Source organism: Poromitra crassiceps, assembly GCF_964638095.1.
Source record: "Poromitra crassiceps genome assembly, chromosome: 2".
NCBI lineage: Eukaryota > Metazoa > Chordata > Actinopteri > Beryciformes > Melamphaidae > Poromitra > Poromitra crassiceps.
This window is the reverse complement of record NC_139624.1, coordinates 119,491,083-119,517,272: the sequence shown is the minus strand read 5'-3', so window position 1 is coordinate 119,517,272 and position 26,190 is coordinate 119,491,083. Positions and strand designations below refer to the sequence as shown.

At 44.2% G+C, this 26,190-nt stretch overlaps 1 protein-coding gene across 1 annotated transcript in view; it reads left to right on the top strand.

Moving 5' to 3' along the window:
* Window positions 1-26,190, top strand: part of stk17a (serine/threonine kinase 17a) — a gene marked incomplete at both ends in the record, with an annotated part of 98,301 nt that overhangs the window by 28,423 nt on the left and 43,688 nt on the right. The window contains one exon of the mRNA XM_083632275.1: window positions 6,061-6,273. Within this exon, the coding sequence (XP_083488401.1) occupies window positions 6,061-6,273 (213 nt within the window). The remainder of the gene's footprint in view (window positions 1-6,060; window positions 6,274-26,190) is intronic.

The window sequence follows — 26,190 nt, the reverse complement described above, 5'->3', positions numbered from 1 at the left end:
ACTGGACAGGCGACCTGTCAATCACGCCCCAAAGCCTAGTCTACTTTATCGACTATTTTACTCTACCATAATTTACAAAAAATTAACATCATGCTGTCTTGAAGAAGACTTTTTGGGAAAGAGTTTACTGAGGTCATAAAGTGAGAAGTAGGGTCATTTTCTCATTGATTTCCATGCAATCAGACTTCGTTTTGGAGCCAGTGGAGTCGCCCCCTGCTGGCCGTCAGGAAGAAGGCAGGTGTAAGGCACTTCCACATTGGCTTCATTTATCACGAATGGAGCTACCCCCTTGGTTCCAGCCTGTGACGTGACCATGCTCCTAGTTTCTTGATGGATGAATTTGTCTCGTCCTGGATGTCCCTTTTGCCCCAATTCTGCACGCCAGTTTGTTAAAGAAGCAGTGAGTAAAGTTTTACTGTTCCTGGTTCTCTGCACTGAATGTGCATCCCTCGCTTCTGCCACACATCCACATTGTTTTTCTACAAATACTTTCTAGGAGCCAGGATTGGAATGTAAAAAAAAAAGCAAATACAGTGCGATATGATCTTTCAGTGAATGGGACGTATGCCTCTTGTGACCTGTGTCACTTGTAGCCGCATAATCTGTGGGGAGAAGTGACCATGGCTTCACTTCGTTGAGGGATCAGATTGGAAAAAGAAATCTGTGTACCATGTATGAGAGAGAGAGCTAGACTGACTGGCAATAAAATGTTCTTTGTGTTCTTTCCAGTTTGTTGTAAATGGTCTGATTTAGATACAATCAGACATTTTTATTGAAATACGCTCTGTTTAATCTAAGTCATAAACACAATCGGAATCAACAAACTTACATTACATTACAAACTTACATGATTTATTCAAGACTTTGTTAAACGATTCAACGTCTGGGCTGGGAAAAAGTATTATCGTGAACTTTTAAATTGAGGACTTCTGTTAAAGGGAGTCAGCAGGGGCAGACTGGGACCATAATTCAGGCCGGGCATTAGATAACATGCATGCCAGGCCAACACACGCAGACACACATGAAAAATTTGGGCCGTTTGAAGCAAGATTTGGTGAATATAATGCTAACATGATGTTACATGTTATCTATTTGTTCACTAATAGAATTCAACATTGCCTAGATAACTGCAAGTATAATATGAAGACGTAAAAACAAAAACATGCCTCTGTACAAAAGCTTCACAGCAAACTTAATTTAAGGAAGAGTGCAGTGTCTTGTCTTGTCTGAGGTTAAATGCAAATATAAAAATAATAAAATCAAACTGCTTCATCTCCACTTTAAACTGTATTGTGCAGTCCTACTGATAATCCCATAAAGCACATTAATGTGAAAGCAATAAGCATATAGCCTACATGTTTCATTTTATGCTTTGAAATTGTAGCCTACCTGAAGGTTCCTGATTCTGATAAGTTCAACACCACCTCCAGCTCTGCAGGAGCACCTGCTGCAGTGCTAGTGCTGCTTCTGCCTCCTTCTCCACTTTTGTGAAGAAAACCTTAAAACCAATCCAGCCCATACTTTTAGTTTAGCCACTACTGTTTAGATTTGACCAAAGGGATTTTTTATATAGCCTAATATAAATAAATACATAAATACATGAATACATAAATAAATACATGATTAAATAGTGTTATATCAGTGTTATATAAATAGTGTTTATCTCGAATATTCTAGAGGCAATAGACTAATTGTCCACTGATATTGTAGTTTAGGCCAAGACACAACATGCACCTCTTTTCTTCTCCATTTTGGCACCACTGAACAGCAAGCCCTGTCCACCCGCACTGGGGTCTCAGCAGCTTCTGAGTGAAAAGTTAACTCAGTCCTCCCTGCGTGGCTGCCTGCAGCCTGCCTGCCTGTAATCTGTGCAACTAGGAACACTTATACATACTGGCCTGCTGTTCAGTGAGTGGCCTGGCCTGCAATTTTTTTTTTTTTGCAGGCCATGCCAGGCCAGGCCACCGAGCATCTGCCCGAAGCGCCCGATGGTGCAGTCCGCGCCTGGGAGTCAGGTCAATGTGATGACATTCAGATGTGGGTTGGAGGTGCCCAGCCTTTAAAAAAAAAGGCCACTAATTTGGTTACCAACAGAGTATGTTCTTCACAACAGAGATGTGTTGAAGTGAAACATGCCCGGAGAGATTTCAAGAGATTCCAGAGAAATGTCAGAAGAAGGGTTGTTGAAGCTCATGAGGCTGCAAAGGGCTATACAAGCATGTCTAAATATAGATGTGGGCCTCCAATGTCAGTCGACAGTCAGCCAGATAAATGGAACAAATTCAGCACTGTTGCTACTGTACTCTCCCTGCCTGAATGCCTCACAAAGCTCAAGGAGGCCACAGAACTCTAGGACATCAGCTACTGTAAGGACCTGCAGGACTCTCTCCCTCTTGCTCATGTCTGTTTTTATGAGTCCACAATAAGAAGAACATGCTGCTCTTGGAAAGAAAAACCTTCCTGTCTTAAAGGAGAATTCCGTTTTTTTAGACACCCAGACCTTATGTCCAGCTTAAAATATTATGTTAAACTCACCCAAATAACTTTGGTTACATTCGGATATTGAGGCGTGAGTAGTCCACGTACTGTAACGGACGAAAACAGGGCATACGTAATGCTTCTATTTACATCTTGTAAATGTCTTATTTTCTGATACGCAGCGGCACATATCGTTAAAATATTATAGATGCAATGGCAGAAAATGAACAATCTCACGTTATTTACCTTGGGTCACCCCTGGCTCTGCTGTCCGTCACATTATAGCCTCCAGTCCCACTCCTTGTGTAATCCATACAGTACGTTATTCCAGACTGGCTCAAATAAATACACGTGGCCATTGAATTCATTGTACATAATCTCGAGATCAAAACAGCCAGCGGTGTCAAGTATGCTACTGATCTACTGCTCTGCGCTCTGAAATCTGACTTGCAGGGCAGAGTTCGAGCTCAGAGCAGCAGATTTGGATCGACTACTCTGAGCTTGCATGCATGGGAAGCCTAACGGCCGGGACACACATCTTGCGTGTGCATGGCGTGTGCGTGTGCGTGGCGTGCTTGCTGCGGCTGGCACGCCCGCGGCATCCACACAGGCAGCGTGGCTGGTGCGTGCAGCTGCTGCGCTGCTGCCTGTCTGCCAACTATCTTCCTATAGAGTTTACCTTTTATTAAATTTGCTATAAACAATACAATGATGATTTTAACTGAAGATCGCTTGGGCTCACTTCAGAATCGAGGCAGTATGATTTGTGTGTGTGTGTGTGTGTGTGTGTGTCTGTCTGTCTGTGTGTGTGTCTGTGTGTGGTGGGGAGGGGAGGAACGAAGCCACGTTGTGGTTTTCAGAGGGCAGGAGAACTGCAGCTGTGAGCTCAGCTCATCCTCTCATCTCAAATCAAAACGAGCCTTGATTGGCTGTGGCTGCCCCTGTAAACTATCATTTTAATGTCTTTTTGTGTCTATTTGTGTAGAGACACGCTAGAGACACGCGCGCGGTAAAAGGAAAAAATAGGCTTCGCTTCTATTCTCTAGATGACGCGCGTCTCACGCTCGCAAGACACGCGCTTGAGACGCGCGTCTGATGCTGGTGGTGTGGCTGCTGTAACCTGTTAACATGGGCGCCGAAATGAAAATGACACGCAGACGCCACGCACGCACAGCACACGCAAGATGTGTGTTCCGGCCGTAAGGCAGGGAGAGCAGCAAAAGACCCCCAGGTACAGAACAGAGCAAGCAACAATGACAACAGAAATGCCATTGTTTAAGTCAGCAATGACAGGCAGAGTAAAGCATGTTTAAATAGGGCGCCCCTGTTTGAGTTGAGCCAATTGCATCAGTTGAGCCGATGTGGGCTGGGTTTGAGATCAGCTCCTAATCAGCTGTGGGCTGGGTTTAAGCTGGGCTTGACAACTGTGGCCTGCCTGAACACCGCCTTGCTCAATTTGTGAGGTGACGCAAGGGTCTCACGCAAGACCAACCCCCCTCTCAAAACACCCCAATCCAAAACGGAATCATTTCTCTAGGCCAGTGATACTCAACCTGAGGCTCTAGGGCCACATGCGGCTCCTTTATGGGTAGTTGTGGCTCTTTTAAGTCCTACTTAAAATAAATAAATAAATAAAAATCTAAATATAGGGAGGAAAGAGACTTTTTTGGGATTGTGGCTTGCAAAGATTTTTTTCCCAATGTGGCTCCTAAGCTTGTGTACCACTGCTCTAGGTCTATTTTACAATGATGAAATAATTTAGGTTACTAATTAGGTCTACTTTTGATTTTGATAATTAGGCCTACTATCAATGTCAGCCAAATTATGTACAATTCTGCAATATTCAATGTTTTACAGTTGATTCCATTTTTATTACCAAATTCCATGAGTCTGTCCGTTTCTTCCATTTTGTGGAAATCATACTGTATGGGCCGAGCTGTGGATGTGTCAGATCCAGCCTGGCTCCGCTGTTGCTGATTATTGAAGCATCGACTGCCAACAGTAGCCTGAGGGGAGGGCTGATGTGTACTTGTCCATCTCCATCACCCACTTGATTTGAGAGGATTCCCCTGGGAAACACACACACACACACACACACACACACACACACATACACACACACACACACACACACACACACACACACACACACACACACACACACACACACACACACACGTGTGTGCACACACACACACACACACACACACACATGTGCACATAGTGCTGTGCGCTTCTCACAACACCTTCCAGCCTGCATTGAAATGGGGTCAGGCCAGAAAGCACTGCAGCAGTTGTGATGGAGAGATGCGAGGGAGGAAATGGTGTGGAGGGGTTTGAATGAAATGAAAATATGTCAAATGCAAAAATTTAATAAAACCTGAAATATAGGCGGTAGGGAGGAAGCCTATCAAATGACACAGAAAACACAGTAAAGCCGTTTCCCCACATGCGTACCGGAAAATTACCTGTAAGTCAATATCGGACATTTCCCTTCACACCTGTCCTCTGCATGTCGGAATCTAGCAGCGAAATTGCCTGTATGTTGGGGGGCGGGGCGGCACTGCAGAGCGGGTGGGGAGTGACGTGTCGGCAAAACTCTTGATGGTGAAATAAGTTTGCTTGTTTATCCGTTCACCTGCGTCGCGTTGAAGCACTTTTTACAGACTGGCTTCGTTTGATGTGTCCGGGCTTGCCTTCGCTGTCGGCAACGTAAGCAAAATACTTCCACATTTCGCTTCGTGCATTTGCTTCGTCTGTGTCCCTGTCGGGCTGTCACTGAAGGAGGAGGACGGACTGTGGCCAGAGAGCGAGAGGGGAAAATCAGCACACCCACACATGAAGCTGACATAGGCTACTGCTCTTATTATCACAAGATCATTTTGCCAGTTTGCTTTAATGTGCGCGAATGATTAGATTATGCCCGCTGGAACATTAAGCAACGTGTGTACACCTCGCCCATGAGAGTGTCGCGGGAAATGACTGGACCCGTTCTACACTTGAGTCCGCTATCGCGCATACCGCTCTTCTGACTGGCTCGAAACTGGTGAAATCTCCGCGATGGCGGGGTCGCGCTTATACCGGCACGACAACTTTCACACATGCAGGCATTAGACCACGTTCCGGTCATTTAGCGGTACAAAGCGCATGTGGGAAAACGGCTTAAGAGAGAGAGAAGTGAATGAAGAAGATAATGGTTTATTATACCAGATGAGATAGTGAACTGAAAACTAAGTCTTGTCAAGTCTTTGGTGCTACAGGGAGATTTTGATATCGAGGGGCACTAGGCCTAAGCCATAGCAAGATACAGTAAATCCCCCCGGGGAGTCCAAGATTAAAGATTCATTTTAATAGCCATATAGTGAGTAATCAGATTACAAATGAAACGTTATCAGTGGTGTAACAGTAATTAACCTTGATCCGTGTCTCAAACTATGATGTGTTGGGTCCTTGAATTTGAGGGAATTGGGCCTGCAAAGTCCTGGAAAAGTCCTTGAAGTTGATGTTTAAGATGGTGGGGGAACCCTGTTTAAGGCCCCATCGTTATTTTGAGATGTACTGATGGTCGTCTTTTGCCTGCAGGGGGAAGTTTGCGGTGGTCAGAAAGTGTGTGGAGAAACGCACGGGTCGCGAGTTCGCCGCCAAGTTCATGAGGAAGCGACGGAAAGGGCAGGACGTGCGGATGGAGATCCTCCACGAAGTTGCCGTGCTGGAGCTGGCCTCGCCCAGCCTGCGCGTGGTGGAGCTGCACCAGGTCTATGAGATGGCCTCAGAGATGGTGCTGGTCCTGGAGTTGTGAGTATTCAACCCAGACAGGAAAAACACCTCACCACCAGTGTGGGGAGAATTAAATTACTTTTTGCAGTAACTAGTAATCTAACTAACTCATTTTTCAAATTTAGTAAATCTATTACAATTTGTGAAAATATTACTGGGCTAGTTGCTAGTTACTTTAGGACATGAAAATAGCAGAGAACTTCAGAGGATTATCCGGTTTATGATCATCAGACCTAGTCCAGGGAGAGATGCCGCCTCTCTGTCCGGCAAACATGTTCCACATGCCCCAGCTGCAGCCAGAGCCCCAGAGGCTAATGTCCTTGAGTAGGCTAAGCCCCAGAGGCTAATGACGTTGAGTAGGCTATAAGCCCCAGAGGCTAATGACCTTGAGTAGGCTATAAGCCCCAGAGCCTAATAACCTTGAGTAGGCTATAAGCCCCAGAGGCTAATGACTTTGAGTACGCTATAAGCCCCGAAGGCTAATGACCTTGAGTAGGCTATAAGCCCCAGAGCCTAATGACTTTGAGTAGGCTATAAGCCCCAGAGCCTAATTACCTTGAGTAGGCTATAAGCCCCAGAGGCTAATGATTTTGAGTAGGCTATAAGCAGAGGCTAATGACCTTGAGTAGGCTATAAGCCCCAGAGGCGAATTATTTTGAGTAGGCTATAAGCAGAGGCTAATGACTTTGAGTAGGCTATAAGCCCAAGAGGCTAATGACTTTGAGCAGGATATAAGCCCCAGAGGCTAATGACTTTGAGTAGGCTATACGCCCCAGAGGCTAATGGCCTTGAGTAGGCTATAAGCCCCAGAGGCTAATGACTTTGAGTAGGCTATAAGCAGAGGCTAATGACCTTGAGTAGGCTATAAGCTCCAGAGACTAATAACCTTGAGTAGGCTAAGCCCCAGAGGCTAATGCTGTTGAGTAGGCTATAAGCCCCAGAGGCTAATGACCTTGAGTAGGCTATAAGCCCCAGAGCCTAATGACCTTGAGTAGGCTATAAGCCCCAGAGGCTAATGACTTTGAGTACGCTATAAGCCCCGAGAGGCTAATGACCTTGAGTAGGCTATAAGCCCCAGAGCCTAATGACTTTGAGTAGGCTATAAGCCCCAGAGCCTAATTACCTTGAGTAGGCTATAAGCCCCACAGGCTAATGATTTTGAGTAGGTTATAAGCAGAGGCTAATGACCTTGAGTAGGCTATAAGCTCCAGAGGCGAATGATTTTGAGTAGGCTATAAGCAGAGGCTAATTATTTTGAATAAGCTATAAGCCCCAGATGCTAATGACTTTGAGCAGGCTATAAGCCCCAGAGGCTAATGACTTTGAGTAGGCTATAAGCCCAACAGGCTAATGACTTTGAGCAGGCTATAAGCCCCAGAGGCTAATGACTTTGAGTAGGCTATAAGCAGAGGCTAATTACCTTGAGTAGGCCATTAGCCCCAGAGGCTAATGACTTTGTGTAGGCTAAAAGCCCCAGGGGCTAATAACCTTGAGTAGGCTATAAGCCCCAGAGGCTAATGACTTTGAGTAGGCTATAAGCAGAGGCTAATGACCTTGAGTAGGCTATAAGCTCCAGAGACTAATAACCTTGAGTAGGCTATAAGCAGAGGCTAATGACCTTGAGTAGGCCATTAGCCCCAGAGGCTAATGACTTTGTGTAGGCTAAAAGCCCCAGTGGCTAATAACCTTGAGTAGGCTATAAGCCCCAGAGGCTAATGACTTTGAGTAGGCTATAAGCAGAGGCTAATGACCTTGAGTAGGCTATAAGCTCCAGAGACTAATAACCTTGAGTAGGCTATAAGCCCCAGAGCCTAATGACATTGAGTAGGCTATAAACCCCAGAGCCTAATGACCTTGAGTAGGCTATAAGCCCCAGAGGCTAATGACTTTGAATAGGCCATAAGCCCCAGAGGCTAATTACCTTGAGTAGGCTCCCCAATAAGCAAATGTTCAAGTATCCCATGCAAGTACATTGATAGATCAAATTTGACAGTATGACTTGTCCCACACTGTGCCACAGCAACACTAAAATAATGTGATTAATAAGAGAATCAAAGCAGACTTTTAAAAGTAACACAAAAGTTACTTTCCCTAGTAACTAGACACAAAGACAAATAACTAGTAACTGTAACTGTAACTAATTGAAGAGTTTGCAAAAACAGGTAAACGCCATTCTTAAAATGAACAAACAATAATATCTGTTTGATACTCCTCGAGTGCACATAGAAAACATTATTGAGGTGATTTATGTGAAAATTATCAGATGAATATGTTTTAGTTATGATTGATAATAAAAAAAAATCCCAAAAATAAATTAATTACAGTATAAATACATCAATATATAAAATAAACGGATACAAAATTCCAAACGGAGATACCTGTTTTTGCAAATGAACTCTTCAATTACTAATTTTCAGTAACTTGCCCAACACTGCACATAAGCCGTCTTTCCGCCCAACTGAAAAGAGAACGTGAAATACCGTAAATTCCGGACTATAAGCCGCACCTTTTTTCCCGTTTTTTGGGCTTTTTTGGCCCCTGCGGCTTATATAACGGTGCGGCTTATCTATGGATTTTTTCAAAAAAAAAAAAAAAAAATCTCTCTTTTTTAGCACTCTTTCTAACTATAAATCCACTTCTGTTTTAATTTCCTCTTTTCACCACACTGTATGACACTGTATGACACTGTGTGCACTGTAAAAAACAACACAGGTGGTGTTGTGTTATGTTGTTTTGTTGAAATGTTAATAAATGGGAGCTTCCTCAAACAGCCATCTCTTTCCCGACAATCCCCTCTGTGCATGAACCCTTACATATGGTAATTAAACATTAAAACACAAAAAAAAAAAAAAAAAAAAAAACATTAAAACACCCGCGGCTTATAGTCCGGTGCGGCTTATATATGTAAAAAATAGTCAACTTTGCAGGTGCGGCTTATACACCGGTGCGGCTTATAGTCCGGAATTTACGGTAAATGTGTTTACTCAGTGATTCCTCTAGGATTTGTTTCAGCAGCGGTGGCAAGCGGTCATATATAGCGGAAACCCTGTTACTGTAATTAGAGGTTGAAGAAAATACAGATAAAAAGCACATCCATGAAAATTTGGTGTTCAAGATTTGATTAATCTTAGACAAGTTGTTACTGTTCTTTATTATTAGATCATTCTTTTTTTCATGATGTCTGAAGACAAAAACAAACAATTTCTTCTTTCCATAACTGCCATTTTGCACCGACGTTCAACAATCATACCGGGAGAAATCCATCGTAGAGATAGCAGAGAAGCCTCAATAGACCAGAATCCCCCGCAAGGGGCACGACCCAATGTCCATTTCCCCCCCTTTTATTATTTATTTATTTATGTATTTCCCGTTTACTCCCCAATTGTACTTGGTCAATTTTTCCCCTGCTGCTCCCCCGGTCGCTGCTCCACCCTCTGCTGATCTGGGGAGAGCCGAGACTAGCACCAGAGATGGGCAGTATTTTAAATACATGTATTTAAATACATGTATTTAAAATACGTATTTCAAATACATTTGTGTATTTTGTCATTTGTATTTGGCTGGACCCAGAAAAATAAGATGTAATTTGTATCAAAATACTTTCAGACCTTGTATTTTGTGTATTTTAAATACATAAAATACTTTTTTCTTTAATTTTATGTAATTTTATTCTCAAATTGACACAGTTTTAACATTGACACAGGTTTAAATTGTGGAGAAAGAAATGTAATGTGACATGTCACTTCTACTCCATCAATAGGGTGGGTATTGAGTCAGACTTCACATCACTTCTTCTTCTAAACTAGTATGAAGCCTTGTATTGGTGGAAATTCCCCCGGATAAATTACTAATATAAATTGATGATTAGATATTGCATGCACTGGCCTATCTACAAATGAAATGATTTACTGCATATTCAAACCAGTGTATCATATTAGATAGACACAACTAATTATCTTCTTAATTAAAATTGGCTAAGTGGATGGCGGTGTGTGTGGCGGCATTGTATTGTGATATCTTCAGTGATGTCACTTGACCAACTGTTTGCCCAACTGTGATGTCACTCAGGCAGTTGTGATGTCATCAGTGATGTCACTCGAACAACTCTGATGTAGTATGAGCCGATGGCACACATTTGCACGATGGCACCTTGGTGGGTGGGTGGTGTCTGTCTGTCTGTCTGTCAGTCACGATTTTGGAAGCCCGTGGAGAATGTGATTTCCATAACTGCAGCCATGGCGCATCATCTCCAGGGATACTGTTATGATGTCAGATATCTAAACATGGTCAAAGTTCCAAAACGTGAGGTTAACATGTAGAAATGCTGCCTGTAAGTCAAAAGCGCTCACAGAAGGTGATTAACAGCTGAAGTGAGGGAGAAATTAGCTGTGCTGAAAAACAGCTAAAACTGAAATGGAAGAACTGTAGCATGTTGGAGGGTACACAAAGGAGAATACGGTCACAGAGGACTAAAGAGATGATTTACCATCTAAAGAAACCAGAACATTTGACATTTGAGAAGTTGGAATCAGAGAATTAGGACATTTAAAGAAATGGCTCAAAATGATTAATAGATCATCAAAATAGGCAATTAATATAATATTTGGCAATAAATCAATGAATTGACTAATTGTTGCAGCTCTTTATCAGTTTTTATAAAATGTATTTTTATGTATTTTCAAAATACGTATTTGTATTTCAAATACATTTTTCAGACCAGTATTTTGTATTTGTATTGTGATACTTTTTTTGAGCAAGTATTTGTAATTTGTATCAAAATACTTTATGATACATACAGACTCGTCTATAGATAGATAGATACTTTATTGATCCTTTGCAGGAAATTCATGTGTCACGTAATGCAGCTACATTCAACATATCAGGACAAAAACAGGAAAAACATGAGGAGATTGAAACATGTAGTAAGGCACACAAAAAGTACTGTCAAGTACTAACAAAAGAAAAAGGGGCAGCAAAATAATTATAATACTAAAATAGTGACAGTTTGAAAGACAGACTCGTCTATAGTGACAGTTTGAAAGACGGACTCGTCTATAGTGACAGTTTGAAAGACGGACTCGTCTATAGTGACAGTTTGAAAGACGGACTCGTCTATAGTGACAGTTTGAAAGACGGACTCGTCTACAGTTTGAAAGACGGACTCGTCTATAGTGACAGTTTGAAAGATAGACTCGTCTATAGTGACAGTTTGAAAGACGGACTCGTCTATAGTGACAGTTTGAAAGACAGACTCGTCTATAGTGACAGTTTGAAAGATAGACTCGTCTATAGTGACAGTTTGAAAGACTCGTCTATAGTGACAGTTTGAAAGACAGACTCGTCTATAGTGACAGTTTGAAAGACGGACTCGTCTATAGTGACAGTTTGAAAGACGGACTCGTCTATAGTGACAGTTTGAAAGATAGACTCGTCTATAGTGACAGTTTGAAAGACGGACTCGTCTATAGTGACAGTTTGAAAGACAGACTCGTCTGTAGTGACAGTTTGAAAGACAGACTCATCTATAGTGACAGTTTGAAAGACAGACTCATCTATAGTGACAGTTTGAAAGACAGACTCGTCTATAGTGACAGTTTGAAAGACAGACTCATCTATAGTGACAGTTTGAAAGACAGACTCGTCTATAGTGACAGTTTGAAAGGGAAAGTGTGAGAGGATAATAGAGACAGAAGAGCTGAAATGTTTGTCGTGGAGGGCTTCAGGCCAAACTCTCATGCTCCACCAAACACTAGCTATTCCAGCAATGGGCTTCGTCTGTATCCCCGTCTGTATACACACACACACACACACACACATGCATACACACACGCACGCACACACACACACACACACACACACACACACACACACACACACACACACACACACGTTTTACAAACACATGTGTTTGTAAAAGTCTTATATTGTACTAGCTTGCTCTTGTTATTAATAGGATATTAATTGTGGCTTACTAATTATATTAATGGAAACAACATATTTAAAGCCCCTACAAGGAACTGGTTTTGAAACAATCTCAATTTAATAATGAAGCCTCAATATTACCTACAACCACAAATCCATCAGCAAGAAGATTTCTATGTAGTTATTCTAAATGCCTGTCGCCAGCGCCGACTGCACCGAGGGGTGCACCGCAGCTGGCCAGTCTGTCGGCACAGCTCGGCGGAGGGGGTGTGCAGCTCCTCAAAAATGTGACTTGGCGGCGTTGACGTGGACGTGAGTTTGAGTATGTACAGTCTCGCTGCTAGTCAGCGGCAATGCTCCAAGTTGAGGCTGCGCAGAACCCTGCCAAGGTCTTTAGTGATTAGGCTGGGCTCAGTGAAGCCCTGCCTGGCTTGTTCAGGCTGGGCTCGGTGAAGCCCTACTTGGCTTGTTCAGGTGGGCTCGGTGAAGCCCTACTTGGCTTGTTCAGGTGCGCTCGGTGAAGCCCTACTTGGCTTGTTCAGGTGGGCTCGGTGAAGCCCTACTTGGCTTGTTCAGGTGGGCTCGGTGAAGCCCTGCCTGGCTTGTTCAGGTGGGCTCGGTGAAGCCCTACTTGGCTTGTTCAGGTGGGCTCGGTGAAGCCCTGCCTGCCCTGGCTAGTTCAGGCTGGGCTCGGTGAAGCCCTACTTGGCTTGTTCAGGTGGGCTCGGTAAAGCCCTGCCTGCCCTGGCTAGTTCAGGCGGGGCTCGGTGAAGCCCTGCTTGGCTTGTTCAGGTGGGCTTGGTGAAGCCCTACCTGGCTTGTTCAGGCTGGGCTTGGTGAAGCCCTGCCTGGCTTGTTCAGGCTGGGCTTGGTGAAGCCCTGCCTGGCTTGTTCAGGCTGGGCTCTGTGAAGCCCTGCCTGCCCTGGCTAGTTCAGGCTGGGCTCGGTGAAGCCCTGCCTGACTTGTTCAGGCTGGGCTCGGTGAAGCCCTGCCTGCCCTGGCTAGTTCAGGCTGGGCTCGGTGAAGCCCTACTTGGCTTGTTCAGGTGGGCTTGGTGAAGCCCTGCTTGACTTGTTCAGGCTGGGCTTGGTGAAGCCCTGCCTGGCTTGTTCAGGCTGGGCTTGGTGAAGCCCTGCCTGACTGGCTTGCCGTGGTGACAGCGGGAGGAGACTCGGTCTTCAGGAAATGCAGTCTTCAAAACACTACATCAGCGGTTCTCAACCTTTTCTGACTCAGGGCCCACTTGAAAATCTCAAAAATGTTCGCAGCCCACATCCGAGCGTAAACAGTACAGAGGTCAAATAATGTGTTTCTCAGTAGGCATGGGTCGATTTCCGGTTTTGCTGGTCCGGTGTACGAGCTTAAACCGGTTTGATTTGACATTAACCAGCCAAACCGACAATGTATTTCTCTAATCCTACTGTCCCATTCCTACCTAACGCTGGCCTAACACACACACAGACGGGTAACTCAGACAGACAGAGCGAGGCTGCTGATGTACATTACACAGCGAGAAGCTGTTCATTGGTCCCACATGCTGTTTTCTTGTGATAACATGTTCTAAACACGTTTCACTGTGGGATCATAAAGCTGTTTGTGTTCGTGAAACGCATGTGTGTCTGACTCCTGTCAGCTGAGCCACTAGGCATGGGTCGATTTCCGGTTTTCCTGGTTCGGTTCGGTGTACGAGCCCAAACCGGTTTGATCACGTGCGAACTGAAAAAAACTTTTTTTTTTCTTTTTTTTTTATTATAAAAAAATAGTGCCAATCCATTCTGATTGCACTATTTTTTGTATTAGCCTCTTCTCAAGTTGCACTAGTAGGCAAAAGTCTTATTTTGTTTATTATGTTGATGTTTGAAGAAAAGTTAAGCTGAATAGTTATGAGAAATAAAAACAGTGTGTTGTTACAGTTAAATGGTTCTGCTTATTTTTATTCAGTGTTAGTGCTGGTTTTCATACCAGCTTAGAGGTGCATTATCGCCACCAACTGCAGTCGCATTACAGTCATTTATGGGCTACACTTAAAACAAACAAAAAAATGTAAAATTCGATATACCGGTTTGATACGGTTTTTTGGGAATATCGAACCGGTTTCAAAATTTTCAAACTGACCCATGCCTAGTAGCCACCTGCATGTTCCACATCTAACGTTCTGTAGTAAAAGTGGGTTTGTCAATGATAACGTGTTCCACAGCTAACATCATGTAATAAAAGTGGGTTTGCCAATGATAACGTTAGAACTAAACTCAACGTTTCACCATGCAATCATAACGTTGTGTGTTCGTGAAACGCATGTCTGTCTGACTCCTGCTGTCAGCTGAGCTCATGAGCTACAAGTAGCCACCTGCATGTTCCACGGTACGTTATGTAATAAAAGTTGGTTTGTCAATGATAACATGTTAGAACTAAACTCAACGTTTCACCGTGCGATCATAACGTTGTGTGTTCATGAAATACGTGTATGCTCCAAAATACGTTATAAAGAGAGGGAGGGGGGATGTGCACAGCGCACTGAGTTGAGTTGTTTTGGAGTGGAGAATATAAACGGGACACTAGTTACCATTCACCTGGCTAAGATTGGTGTCCAAAACAGTAGAAAAGGAGTCTTTAAAATCCATGCCAAATCCATACGATCCCCAGGTAATTATCCAAAGTTGCTATGCCTGAACAGCCTAAGCCACCAGGTTAAAATTATTTCTCTAAAGATGGTAGCATACAACAAACTGAGAAAAACGCGGTTTTCATTACACTATATCTCGGAGATGGTCATTTAATAAACAAAACAACGCAGTTTCTTCTTCTTCTTCTTCTTCTTCTTCTTCTTTAGTTATTGGTGGTTGGCAAACCAGCTTAGAGGTGCATTATCGCCAACAAGTGGACTGGAGGTACACTACAGTCATTTATCGCCTAAACTGGGAAGCACTGCTCAACCTAGTGGCAAAATTCGGTATACCCGTTAGATTTGGTTTAAAGAGCAATATCGAACCGGTTTTAAAATGTTCACACCAACCCATGCCTATTTCTCAGAGCACTTTTTCTTTTAACGATAAAAGGAGCTGTCCATCAGCACCACACAGAAATCAGAAACTAAAAGTGAAGGTCTGTCTGCTATAGACTAATTAACAAATAATTGATTACAAATTAAATAACAGTGTCATTCAACAATGGAGAAATGCAATCTCATACATAATAATGTCCCTGGCCCACAGGTGGGGAATGGCTTTACTACTACATTTTTAGGCAGCTATGCTAGCTGAAGTTGTGGTGCGGTGAGCGTGAGTACACTGCATGCACTCTCAACACACAATAGTCTTTCCAACTAGGCCACATGATGCAGTGAATGCATGGGATCTCAAGGCTGTTTTTGATCACATTTTGCAAGCTCGCACTTTGTTAAAACAACATTAAGATATTCTCGTAGGCGATACATATGGCACACCCCTACCACACACACATCCAAGCATCATACTCTACCCAGTGTATAGACTACAGTAGCTCCACCAGTTATCCATGATCTCATCTCGCTGGTCACGTTATGCCTGGCACCCCTGCTTGCCCTGGTTCCCACAGTGTGTGTGTGTGTGTGTGTGTGTGTGTGTGTGTGTGTGTGTGTGTGTCTGTGTGTGCGTGTGCATGTGTGTGTGTTGTGGCATGCCAGGCTGATTGAGAAGCACTCCCACACACCGCCCTCCCCTTCGCAGTGGGACTGGCATGTGCCCTATTGGATTTTGCCATTATCTGTCACCATAGTGAGACCCACTGCATCCCACTATATTCCCTAGAAACAAACCTTTTTTCAGTTAATGATATAAAACTGTAGAAGTTGTTCTAGCTTGTATGTTTCAGGTGGCTGAGCTACTTTAACACAGGAAGCCATTTTGTCACCCTTTTGCTTTGACTGTTAGGACTATAGGACACAGGTCTGACAATTCCATTAAAACCATCTATGTTAAATGATGATGATTATAGGCATTGTGTCTGCTGTGAGCATGACTCTGGAAGGACTTATCTGCTGCCACACTGATCCATCAGAAAGATTTGCTCTGACGAATCTGTCCGACCAGAAAAGGTTCATGTGTTTTGTGTGTTCTATGTTGACGTTTTGTCAGCAGCCCTTGGCCCACTATACGGACATGCCCCATTACCACCGTTACCAGGGTTTCCTCCAAAAAAGTTGTTAGACCCAGTGGCAAGTATCTTTTGACGGGGCCAGGGGCCGGCACTTCACCGGCGGCAGCGCAAGCCAGCGACAGACTGATGGCAGCATTAAAGCTGCAGTAGGCAATATTATTTAATTATAATTTTGGTTGATGTGGTCTGAAACAAAACAACCAATCAGGGCTAGCTAGAACATAACTAGCCAATCACAGCACACAAACAAGGGTTCTACTCTGCTATGTTGCTAATCTATGGTGTATTGGTGCATTGATGTTGTTGTTGCTTGTTGGTGTTTAAAACTGCATACTGCAGCTGTTAGAGCATGTTCCTGCTTGTGTTAGGGTGAACATACCAAACAAGACTCTCCAAAACTCTCCATTAAACCAAGGATAATTACAAAAACATTATCATAATCAAAATGTCTCATTAGAATCAGTTCAGGTTAAGGGCTTATAGAGGAACATTGATGTATCGCTGCAACCCTTGTTTTGCTACAGTGACCATGTTTTATTCCAACAATCTGCTTCTGTTATTTTCACCCCATCTGTGTTAGGGATGGTATATCGGTATCGGGTGCCGATATGACGTAATTCACATATCGGATATCAGACTGTCATCGCTGACCCACGTTTCGATCCAAACTCCATTCATAGCTATCATAGCCTGCACTGGACCATAAACCCACTGTAACATAACATGAAACGGTGCTAGTAAGTAGTAGTAGAAGTGAGGTAGTAACGTTAGCGGTTAGCTAAGTCAACATGTCCTTCTTAGTTTTGGAAATATTTTAGTTTCATACATATTTTGGGGGTTTCCCACTTTACCAAATGTGGTAAAGTGGCGGGGGTGTTTAATTGTCGCTTATTTGTTGAAATATTATCTTAATAATTTTGAGTGGATCAATTGTTTTGTAAATATCTAATTACCTTTATTAATTGTTTAATTTAATATTGCTATGCGATAATTGATTACCAAACCAAATACTAAATGATGTCACAGTAGGAGGCAGCTACTATGTAAAGGTGGAGGCTGCAGCTCCTTGGGAGAGTTGCCAAGAGCTCTGGGGTAACGCTTTATATTAAGGTTCTATTAATAAGCGTTAATTAATAGGTAATAATGCTCTTATAAGGGGCTTATTAACACTATTATTATGTTAATAATAATATATAAGTATTAATAATCGCATTATAAACATATTTATTGGTAGCTTATAAGACATTTATAAGCACTTTATAACCACCTTTACTAGCTGGTTTTGTTACTTCATTAAGCCTAATAAATAGTTTGTTATTACCTTAGTAGCAGTTAACTATACGCTTATTAACAGTTAACTATGCTTATAAATGTCTTATAAGCTACCAATAAATATGTTTATAATGCGATTAGTAACACTTATATAGTATTATTAACTCATTGAGTGCCAATGACGACAGTTGTCGTCAATTCGAATACTAACGTAGAGTGCCAAAGATGACGATTGTCGTCAATTGCCTTTTTTGACGGTGGGACGTGGATCAAAGCCTTATGTATGTCCTGTACAAATATTGTAGCTATTGAAGCTGTATAACCTATTTTACGGACTCATCAGGTGGCGACAGTGCTCTCCAGATTAGAGAAATGTCCGAAATATAGCCTGAAAAAGCCCCCTGATCAAAGAGAAAGCGCTCATGCTGCAGCCCAGAGCCATGTAGATTGCTCTGGCTGCAACTGACGGTGCCTGGCAACAGCAGTCAATCCGCGCACACAACTGAGCTCCTCTGCCTCTGTCTGTCTGTCTGCATAGTTTCTTCACACGATTAGCCGCCAGAAAGGCAGCACCCGACGCCGAAGTGCCAACCCTTTCCCTGCAGTCCGGGTTGGCATTTCCTTGTCGCGCTCATGGATGTATTGTCGCGCTGCCTGGGAGGCGGCGCACAAAAAGCACTCCGAAAATAGACGCTGGGTGCGTGAGGCTGTGTGTTACTAGTGTGGGGAGGAGTTTGTAGCTGAGGGGGGGAGAGGGGGGTGGGGCACCCAGGGCAGCACACAACTACACCACGTCACTACATCAGAAAATATTAGCTAGAGTCAGTGAATGTGCTTGAAATGCTGCATTTCACAAAAGGCTGAATATCTCAGCTTCTAGATAGAAATGCCTGTATTTGCTGTTTTTGACCTATATTCTCCGGCTGATAACTAAAGAACGGAAAATGGTATCAATAAACTTTTTTTTGCTGATGATACAATAGAGTCTCCTTGTTCTTTTTGCGTGTTCGGTGTTTACATAGTAATATCACACAATATTCTGTGGGCCTCGTGAAATCACTGAAAACGCTCTGAAACTCTGGCACTGGGAGCGTCCGTTCTCCAAAAGTGGCTGGCACTCAATGAGTTAACATAATAATAGTGTTAATAAGCACCTTATAAGAGCCTTATTACCTATTAATTAACGCTTATTAATAGAACCTTAATATAAAGCGTTACCTATATATGTGACCTGCTCTGACCAAATCAGTCGCTTGTCGCGCTGGCTGTTTGTCTAGAAAACGCGATTTTATCAGAAAATATTTATTTCTGCTGTTTTGGGGTTTCATCAGATTATAGTAAAATAAAGCCTTGGCTTTCATTCTGTGTAAAGATTATTGTGAAATTCGACCGCTAAATATACTTTTGAAGCTCTTGAAGGTAGAGTGACAAAACTGAAACTATACTGACAGAGCCTGCTACTCATTGTTCTCACTCTGACTCAGGCCCGGTTCTACGGGGGTGCAAGAGCATGCATTGCACCCTTATTTTAATTGTCTGCATGCTCAGTTGAAAAGTTAGGGTTAGGGTTATTCTCATTATCAATTAACCTGTCTATTATTTTCTCGATTAATCGATTAGTTGTTTGGTCTATAAAATGTCAGGGAATGGTGGAAAAGTTTCCCAAAGCTCAAGATGACGTCCTCAAATCTCTTGTTTTATCCGCAACCCAAAGATATTCAGTTTACTGCCATAGAGGAGTAAAGAAACCAGAATATATTCACATTGTAGAAGCTGGAAACAGAGAATTTTAACTTTTTTTCTTAAAGAATTACTGAAAATGATTAACTAATTATCCAAATAGTTGCCAATTATTTTTTTGTTAATCGAGTAATTGATTAATCCTTGCAGCTCTAGTAAATGGGTTTGCTGTTTATTATAAAGCACTTATTAATGCCTTATTATTTCTGCATGATTGATCATATTCTACAACTACCAGGCCATTTAGTAAGAGTTTTCCTTCTAACCTCCTCATTACTGCTTATTGATAGTAAGTAAGGAAGTTGTACATGAATTATGAGCTTATGCTTTAGTGGCACTACCACCCAGGGACGTGCAGACAATGTCAGAGGGGCAGGGGCTGAAATTTCTAAAAGGGCACGTTGGCGCACGTCACCAGCGACCTTCATTTTTTTATGTTTTTAGCCAGATTTAGAGGAATATCTCATTTTAAATTAACATTAGGATGCTGCTTGTCACGGAAAAATAACTCCACAAACGGAATAATATTAGTACAAAAGTAAAATTTGCTGTTACAATACTGTTGTGATATCATTATTTCGTCTTAAGCATCAATATTTGCTCCTTTTCTCACTCACTTTCATGTCCTAAACCACTAAAGCAGATTAGGATCACAATTCATGTACTTACTTACTATCAATCAGCAGTAATTAGAATGTTATTGAGGGAAACTATGGCCTATTATTTGTAGAATATGGTCATGCAGGATAAGGCATTAATAAGTGCTTTACTATGACTAATATACAGTCAATATGTTACTAATATGCATGCTAATAAGTAGGGATGCACCGATCGATCGGCACGTGACCGGAAATGGCCGATTTTCACGTGATCGGCCTCGATCGGTGATCTGCGCCGGTCACTCTAAATAGCCGATTCTGTGAGCCGATTTTCACATGACGTGCGCGCACCCCAAAGCACCGAGACAGGCACCCAGCCACCACACCACACACGCCAGCATACCTTCCTCGTTGTGGATTTTTTTCACCGTCAGTGAAGTAGACAAATCTCGCAGTTTGTCACACATGCAAGTCAAAAATAAGCCGTCGAGACAGAGATGCGGCCGAGTCCCGCTCGGCTGGAGTCAAGTCTGAGCGGCTCGCTTCACCTCACTGGCCCCCCTCTCTCTGCTCTCTCTACCCGGGAAGCAGTGCTGCTGCACCCGGCCACAGTGCACAGCCGACTTGGCGAGGTGAACGCGAGCATTGTGTCCACCATTCCCCGACCTGCCTTTTCCATTCCACATCAGTGCTGGTGCCTCAGCCTGTCAGTCATGTTGTAACGTAGATACAGGAGAGACTATTTGTTTCGTATTGCAAATAGAACGACGGACATAATAATAAAAATGCATCGGACTCACAAGTGTGCAAGGATTTCTGTGCGTGACGATATTTTTTCGGATGGCAGATAAAAATACGCATACCAAACTTTGGACTGTGTGTAAACTCCGCCTGATATTCAGACTGAAGATCGTTACTGTAACTCATAAACTCATTTCCCCTCTACTCAAGAGGACTGGTCTGGAGCCAGGCTATAAACTCCTTGTCCATGGATCATTTTGATGTTCTGTTGCACCTGTTTTCTTTTGGAAAAGTAAATGCATGATAGCTGTGGGATATAGGCTATTGGATTTAATTTAATTGTTGTATTCATTGTATTTGCACAAAAAAGCTCTGTCCAGTAGCCTAACCTGGAACACTTTTATTTTGAGATGTGTTTGAGTGAGATGGTCCTACTTCATGCAAATGATAAGATAAGATAAGATTATTTGGATCCCCATTAGATGTAAGAATTGTTCTATGAATCTTAATTTTCAAACAAAGTTACAAAAACGTTTGTGTAAGCTGTCAATTGTTGTTTTTAGAAAAAAAAATCGGAATCGGCAAAAATCGGTATCGGCAAGTCAGACTATTCAAAAATCGGAAATCGGAATCGGCCAAGAAAATGGCAATCGGTGCATCCCTACTAATAAGCAACTAGTTACAGTCAATATGGGTACTTTAATGTGCTACATGTGCTACTACCCCCCCCCCCCCCCCCCCCAAATAAAAAGGAAAAAAACATTGCTGCTTAGTCATACACTCACACAATATAGAAAATGCTATGGAACTATAAACTATAGAAAATTAGAAAATACGCTGTTGTGACAAGGACTTAGGTCGCTTTCACATATAAGCTGGTGGACTCGGTGCGATTCGGGGGGCTGAAGTTGCAACATTGTTGCGATTTTTTCATTTGGTCTGGTTCGCTTTCACACAGCGCACCAAACTTTCTAAACATTGACTGCGTTTACATGGACTTGAGTATCCCGGTTATGAGGCTTATCCCGGTTTTGATCATATTCGGGATATGGCGTTTACATGGAACACAGAGAAAGCAGCTTATTCATATCCCTGTATACATGATAAGTACTAGTATCCCAGTTACTGATTACTGCATGCTACTTGCACAGGCGCCTGTGATCTTTACAATACAAATCTTTACAATACAAAATTATTAATATTATTATTATATTTTCGCTTGTATTGGCTGCGTGTGAAGTCATTCACCTTTTTTGGACCAAGACTATGTGGGATTCCCTTGGATTCCGTCTTCACGGTGGTCTGTCCCCGTTTGCGTCACCGTTTGCGTTGGTCTGTCCCCGTTTCATTTGAGTCACAACACCTTCGTCCTGTAGTCTGTATACTACAGACTTGAATAGGTCAGCATTTTGATGCTTTCTCCTATCTAAGCTGCCAAGTATTTAATTCTTTCATCACCGAAAGACAAAACTCCGCAAAACTCCATTTCCTCATCGCTCCAGAAGTGAGACTTGGCTGAAGCCGCGCCTGTGCAGGTAGTCTGCTGCGGTCAGAAAGCAGGATAAGGTGTATACATGCAGCAGTATCCCAGGTTCTTTCGGAGTACTCCAGCTAGCATAACCGGCTTTCTCAAAACCGGGATAAGGGCTTATCCATGTTTCTGAAACCGGGATATGATGTGTACATGCGCAAACACAAAAACGGGATACTCCAAAACCCCGACAGTAACCGGGATACTCAAGTCCATGTAAACGCAGTCAATGTCACGTGGTCGAAACAGTCACTCGTCTATTGGACAGAATAGAGAAGGGAAATCTCTCCTCTCTTCAGCAGGCTTCTTGCCTAGCTGAGGGCCGACTGAACAACACAAGTGAATCCGCAAAACACAAACCATGGAGCAACACCACCTGCGATATTGGGATTTCTGGTTTTACTTTGGTGTTACTATCAAATAAATATTTGACAAGAATGTGCTCAATATGAGCAGCAGATGAGGCAGAAAGCTGTTGAACATTTCATTCTGCAGATGAGACGAGTAGCCTACGTACCAAAGGAGATAGCCAAGCCAGCTGTTGAGAAACAAGGTGTTGTTGTTATGATGACGTACGTCACGACGCGGCGCGCAGGTACTGTACACGTGTGCACGCCGCAGTGTTTGTTTTGCTGCCTTCTACCGTCTTCTACTCATGATGCACTGCATGAGTGCATCAGATGCACTGGCGCTCTTGTGTTTAGTCCGGGTTGCTTTCACACAACAAACGAACCGCGCCAGGGTTCACTTGGAAGCGAACCGAGACCCACGTTTTCAAGCGGACGGAGTTCGTTTGTTTGTTCCGCCCCAGAGTTCGTTTGCGAACACACACCCAGATGAGGCAACACACTCACACACACACCCAGAGGAAGCAACACACTCACACACACCCAGAGGAAGCAACACACTCACACACACCCAGAGGAAGCAACACACTCATACACACCCAGAGGAAGCAACACACACACACACCCAGAGGAAGCAACACACACACACACACACCCAGAGGAAGCAACACACTCACACACACACCCAGAGGAAGCAACACACTCACACACACCCAGAGGAAGCAACACACTCACACACACCCAGAGGAAGCAACACACTCACACACACCCAGAGGAAGCAACACACACACACACACACCCAGAGGAAGCAACACACTCACACACACACCCAGAGGAAGCAACACACTCACACACACCCAGAGGAAGCAACACACTCACACACACCCAGAGGAAGCAACACACACACACACCCAGAGGAAGCAACACACACACACACACACCCAGAGGAAGCAACACACTCACACACACACCCAGAGGAAGCAACACACTCACACACACCCAGAGGAAGCAACACACTCACACACACCCAGAGGAAGCAACACACTCACACACACCCAGAGGAAGCAACACACACACACACACACACACACACACACACACACACACACACACACTCAGAGGAAGCAACACACTCAAGCCGTTTTCACACATGCGTACAGGAACATTGCCTGTAAATCAATATCGGCCATTTCCCAGAATTTCCCTTCACACCTGAGGGCTCACATGTGTGAATATAGCAGCGAAATTGCCTGTATTCGAGGGGGGGGGGGGGGGCACTGCAGAGCGGGTGGGGAGTGACGTGTGCACTTGGATGGGGAATCCTCCTTATTTTGGGGGTCGGCAAAACTCCGATGGTGAAATAAGTTCGCTTGTCACACAATAAATCACACTCGTTTGACTTAAGAGGGCATGTATGTTGTATCCTTCACATTCGCTAACCAGTCTTTGAACTGAAATTTTTGAAGAAGTAGGGATCCCTGTCGGAGAGAAATAGCCTGGCTGGTTCGATGTTTATCCGTTCACCTGCGTCGCGTTGAAGCACTTTTTACAGACTTGCTTCGTTTGATGTGTCCGGGCTTGCCAAGTCAAGTCAAGTCAAGTTTATTTATATAGCCCTAATTCACAAGCATGTCTCAGAGGGCTTCACAGAAAGTATGTCTAGCTGATTCTAGCTAACACACAGTAACAAGAATATACAGAATAAAGATAACATTTGAACATTTGAAGAAAGCAGGAGAGTGGAGGAGGGAGGGAGAGGGAGGAGGGAGGAGAGGGGGGAGGTGGGGAGAAAATAGGAAATGTGGAGGAGGAGAGAACAGAGGAGGAGAGATGAGGGTGCAGGGGAGGGAGAGCCAGGGTAGGGGTAGGGTCTAGGGTTGGGGGAGGGGAGGGAGTAGGATACGGGCCCGGATTAGGGCGAGGGTGGGGAGAAATGGGAAATGTGGAGGAGGAGAGAACAGAGAAGGAGAGGTGGGAGGGTGCAGGGGAGGGAGAGCAGGGGGAATGTGAGAGGGAGGAGAGGGCAGAGAGGAGGAGAGAACAGAGAAGGAGAGGTGGGAGGGCGCAGGGGAAGGAGAGCAGCGGGAATGTGAGAGAGGGGAGAGGACAGAGAGGAGGAGAGAACAGAGAAGGAGAGGTGGAAGGGTACAGGGGAGGTAGAGTAGAGGTAGGGTCTAGGGTGGAGGGAGGGAGTAGGATACGGGCCCGGATTAGGGCGAGGTTGGGGAGAAAATGGGAAATGTGGAGGAGGAGAGAACAGAGAAGGAGAGGTGGGAGGGTGCAGGGGAAGGAGAGCAGGGGGAATGTGAGAGAGGGGGGAGGACAGAGAGGAGGAGAGAGGCAGAGAAGGAGAGGTGGGAGGGTGCAGGGGAAGGAGAGCAGGGGGAATGTGAGAGAAGGGAGAGCAGGAAGTGGCAGGGATTCAGGAAAATAGGGGAGAAGAGGAGAAGGAGCAGAGGGGGGGAGAAGGAGGAGAGAGCAGGAGAAGGGAGGGGGGGGCGGTGGGATGTGGGGGAGGAAAGAGCATGGAAAGAGAGGAGAACAGGAAGGGGGAAGAAGGGAAGAAGCGGGGGAAGGGGGAAAGAGAGAGGGGGGGGGGAGAAGATCAGACAACTGACAACTCTAAGCATTAACCAGAGCTAACTGGGACATAGTATCTAGCTAATCTACAGCCTAATCTGGCCTATCCTACCCTGCTCTAGTCTGATTTTAGCCTGAACACTATAACAGGTCAGCCTTAGGCTGTAGCTAATCTATCGCCTACCTAAGCTGTTCTAAACCAACCGGCAGCCCTCGACCAGTGATGAAGAGCACCGATGCCCCCCGACCCGGCCCCCGCCCACATAAGGCGTGGGAGGGAAGGCCAGGCCGGGACACAGCGGCACCCCCTCACCCCCAGTGAACGCACCACCATATGGTGGCAATCCACACATGGATCGCCACATGGATTGCCCCAGTGACTTGGCTGAGGAGGAACCTTGTGAGGTCGTTGTGCTAGGGGCCCATTGCTGCGGCCCGGGCGGACCCAGCCCCCACGCGACCCGCCCCCCCAGCCCCCAGCCACCAGCATAGTGACTGAGAGCGTGAGAGCAGGCCACGCGGGGGACGGGCCCACCCAGGCCACAGCAGCGGACCCCCATCCGGGGACTCCCCTCCGAGACAGGCCGAGAGATGCCGGGCTAAACCATGCACAGAGTTTCCGATAATGAAACTCTGTGAATGGTTTATTATGGAAATAAAATTTACAAGAGAACAGAAAATTGAAAATGTAAAAAAGAGTCCAACAGAAGGGATATAAAAATGTAATTTTTAAATTATCCTAAGATCAGGGAAGGGAGTTGAAAATCTAAAAAGTAGAGTCCAAAAAGAAATAGAAAATGTAGTCTTTAAGTGTTCGTAGGTTTAGAGAATACTAGTTAATTAGCTACGTGAAAAAAGGGGTAACAAGATTGGGAGTTCCATGAGGATGATCTGAGGAATCCATGAGTCCGCGTTGGTGACATGGATTAAGAGGAGGGGAGGGGAGGATAGGAGTCGGAGGTGATGATTAAGAGGAGGGGAGGATAGGAGTTGGAGGTGATGATGAGGCGGCGGGGGGGCGCCCCCCCCTTCCCTTAGGCAAGCAGGTGACCAGGATGATGAGGATAG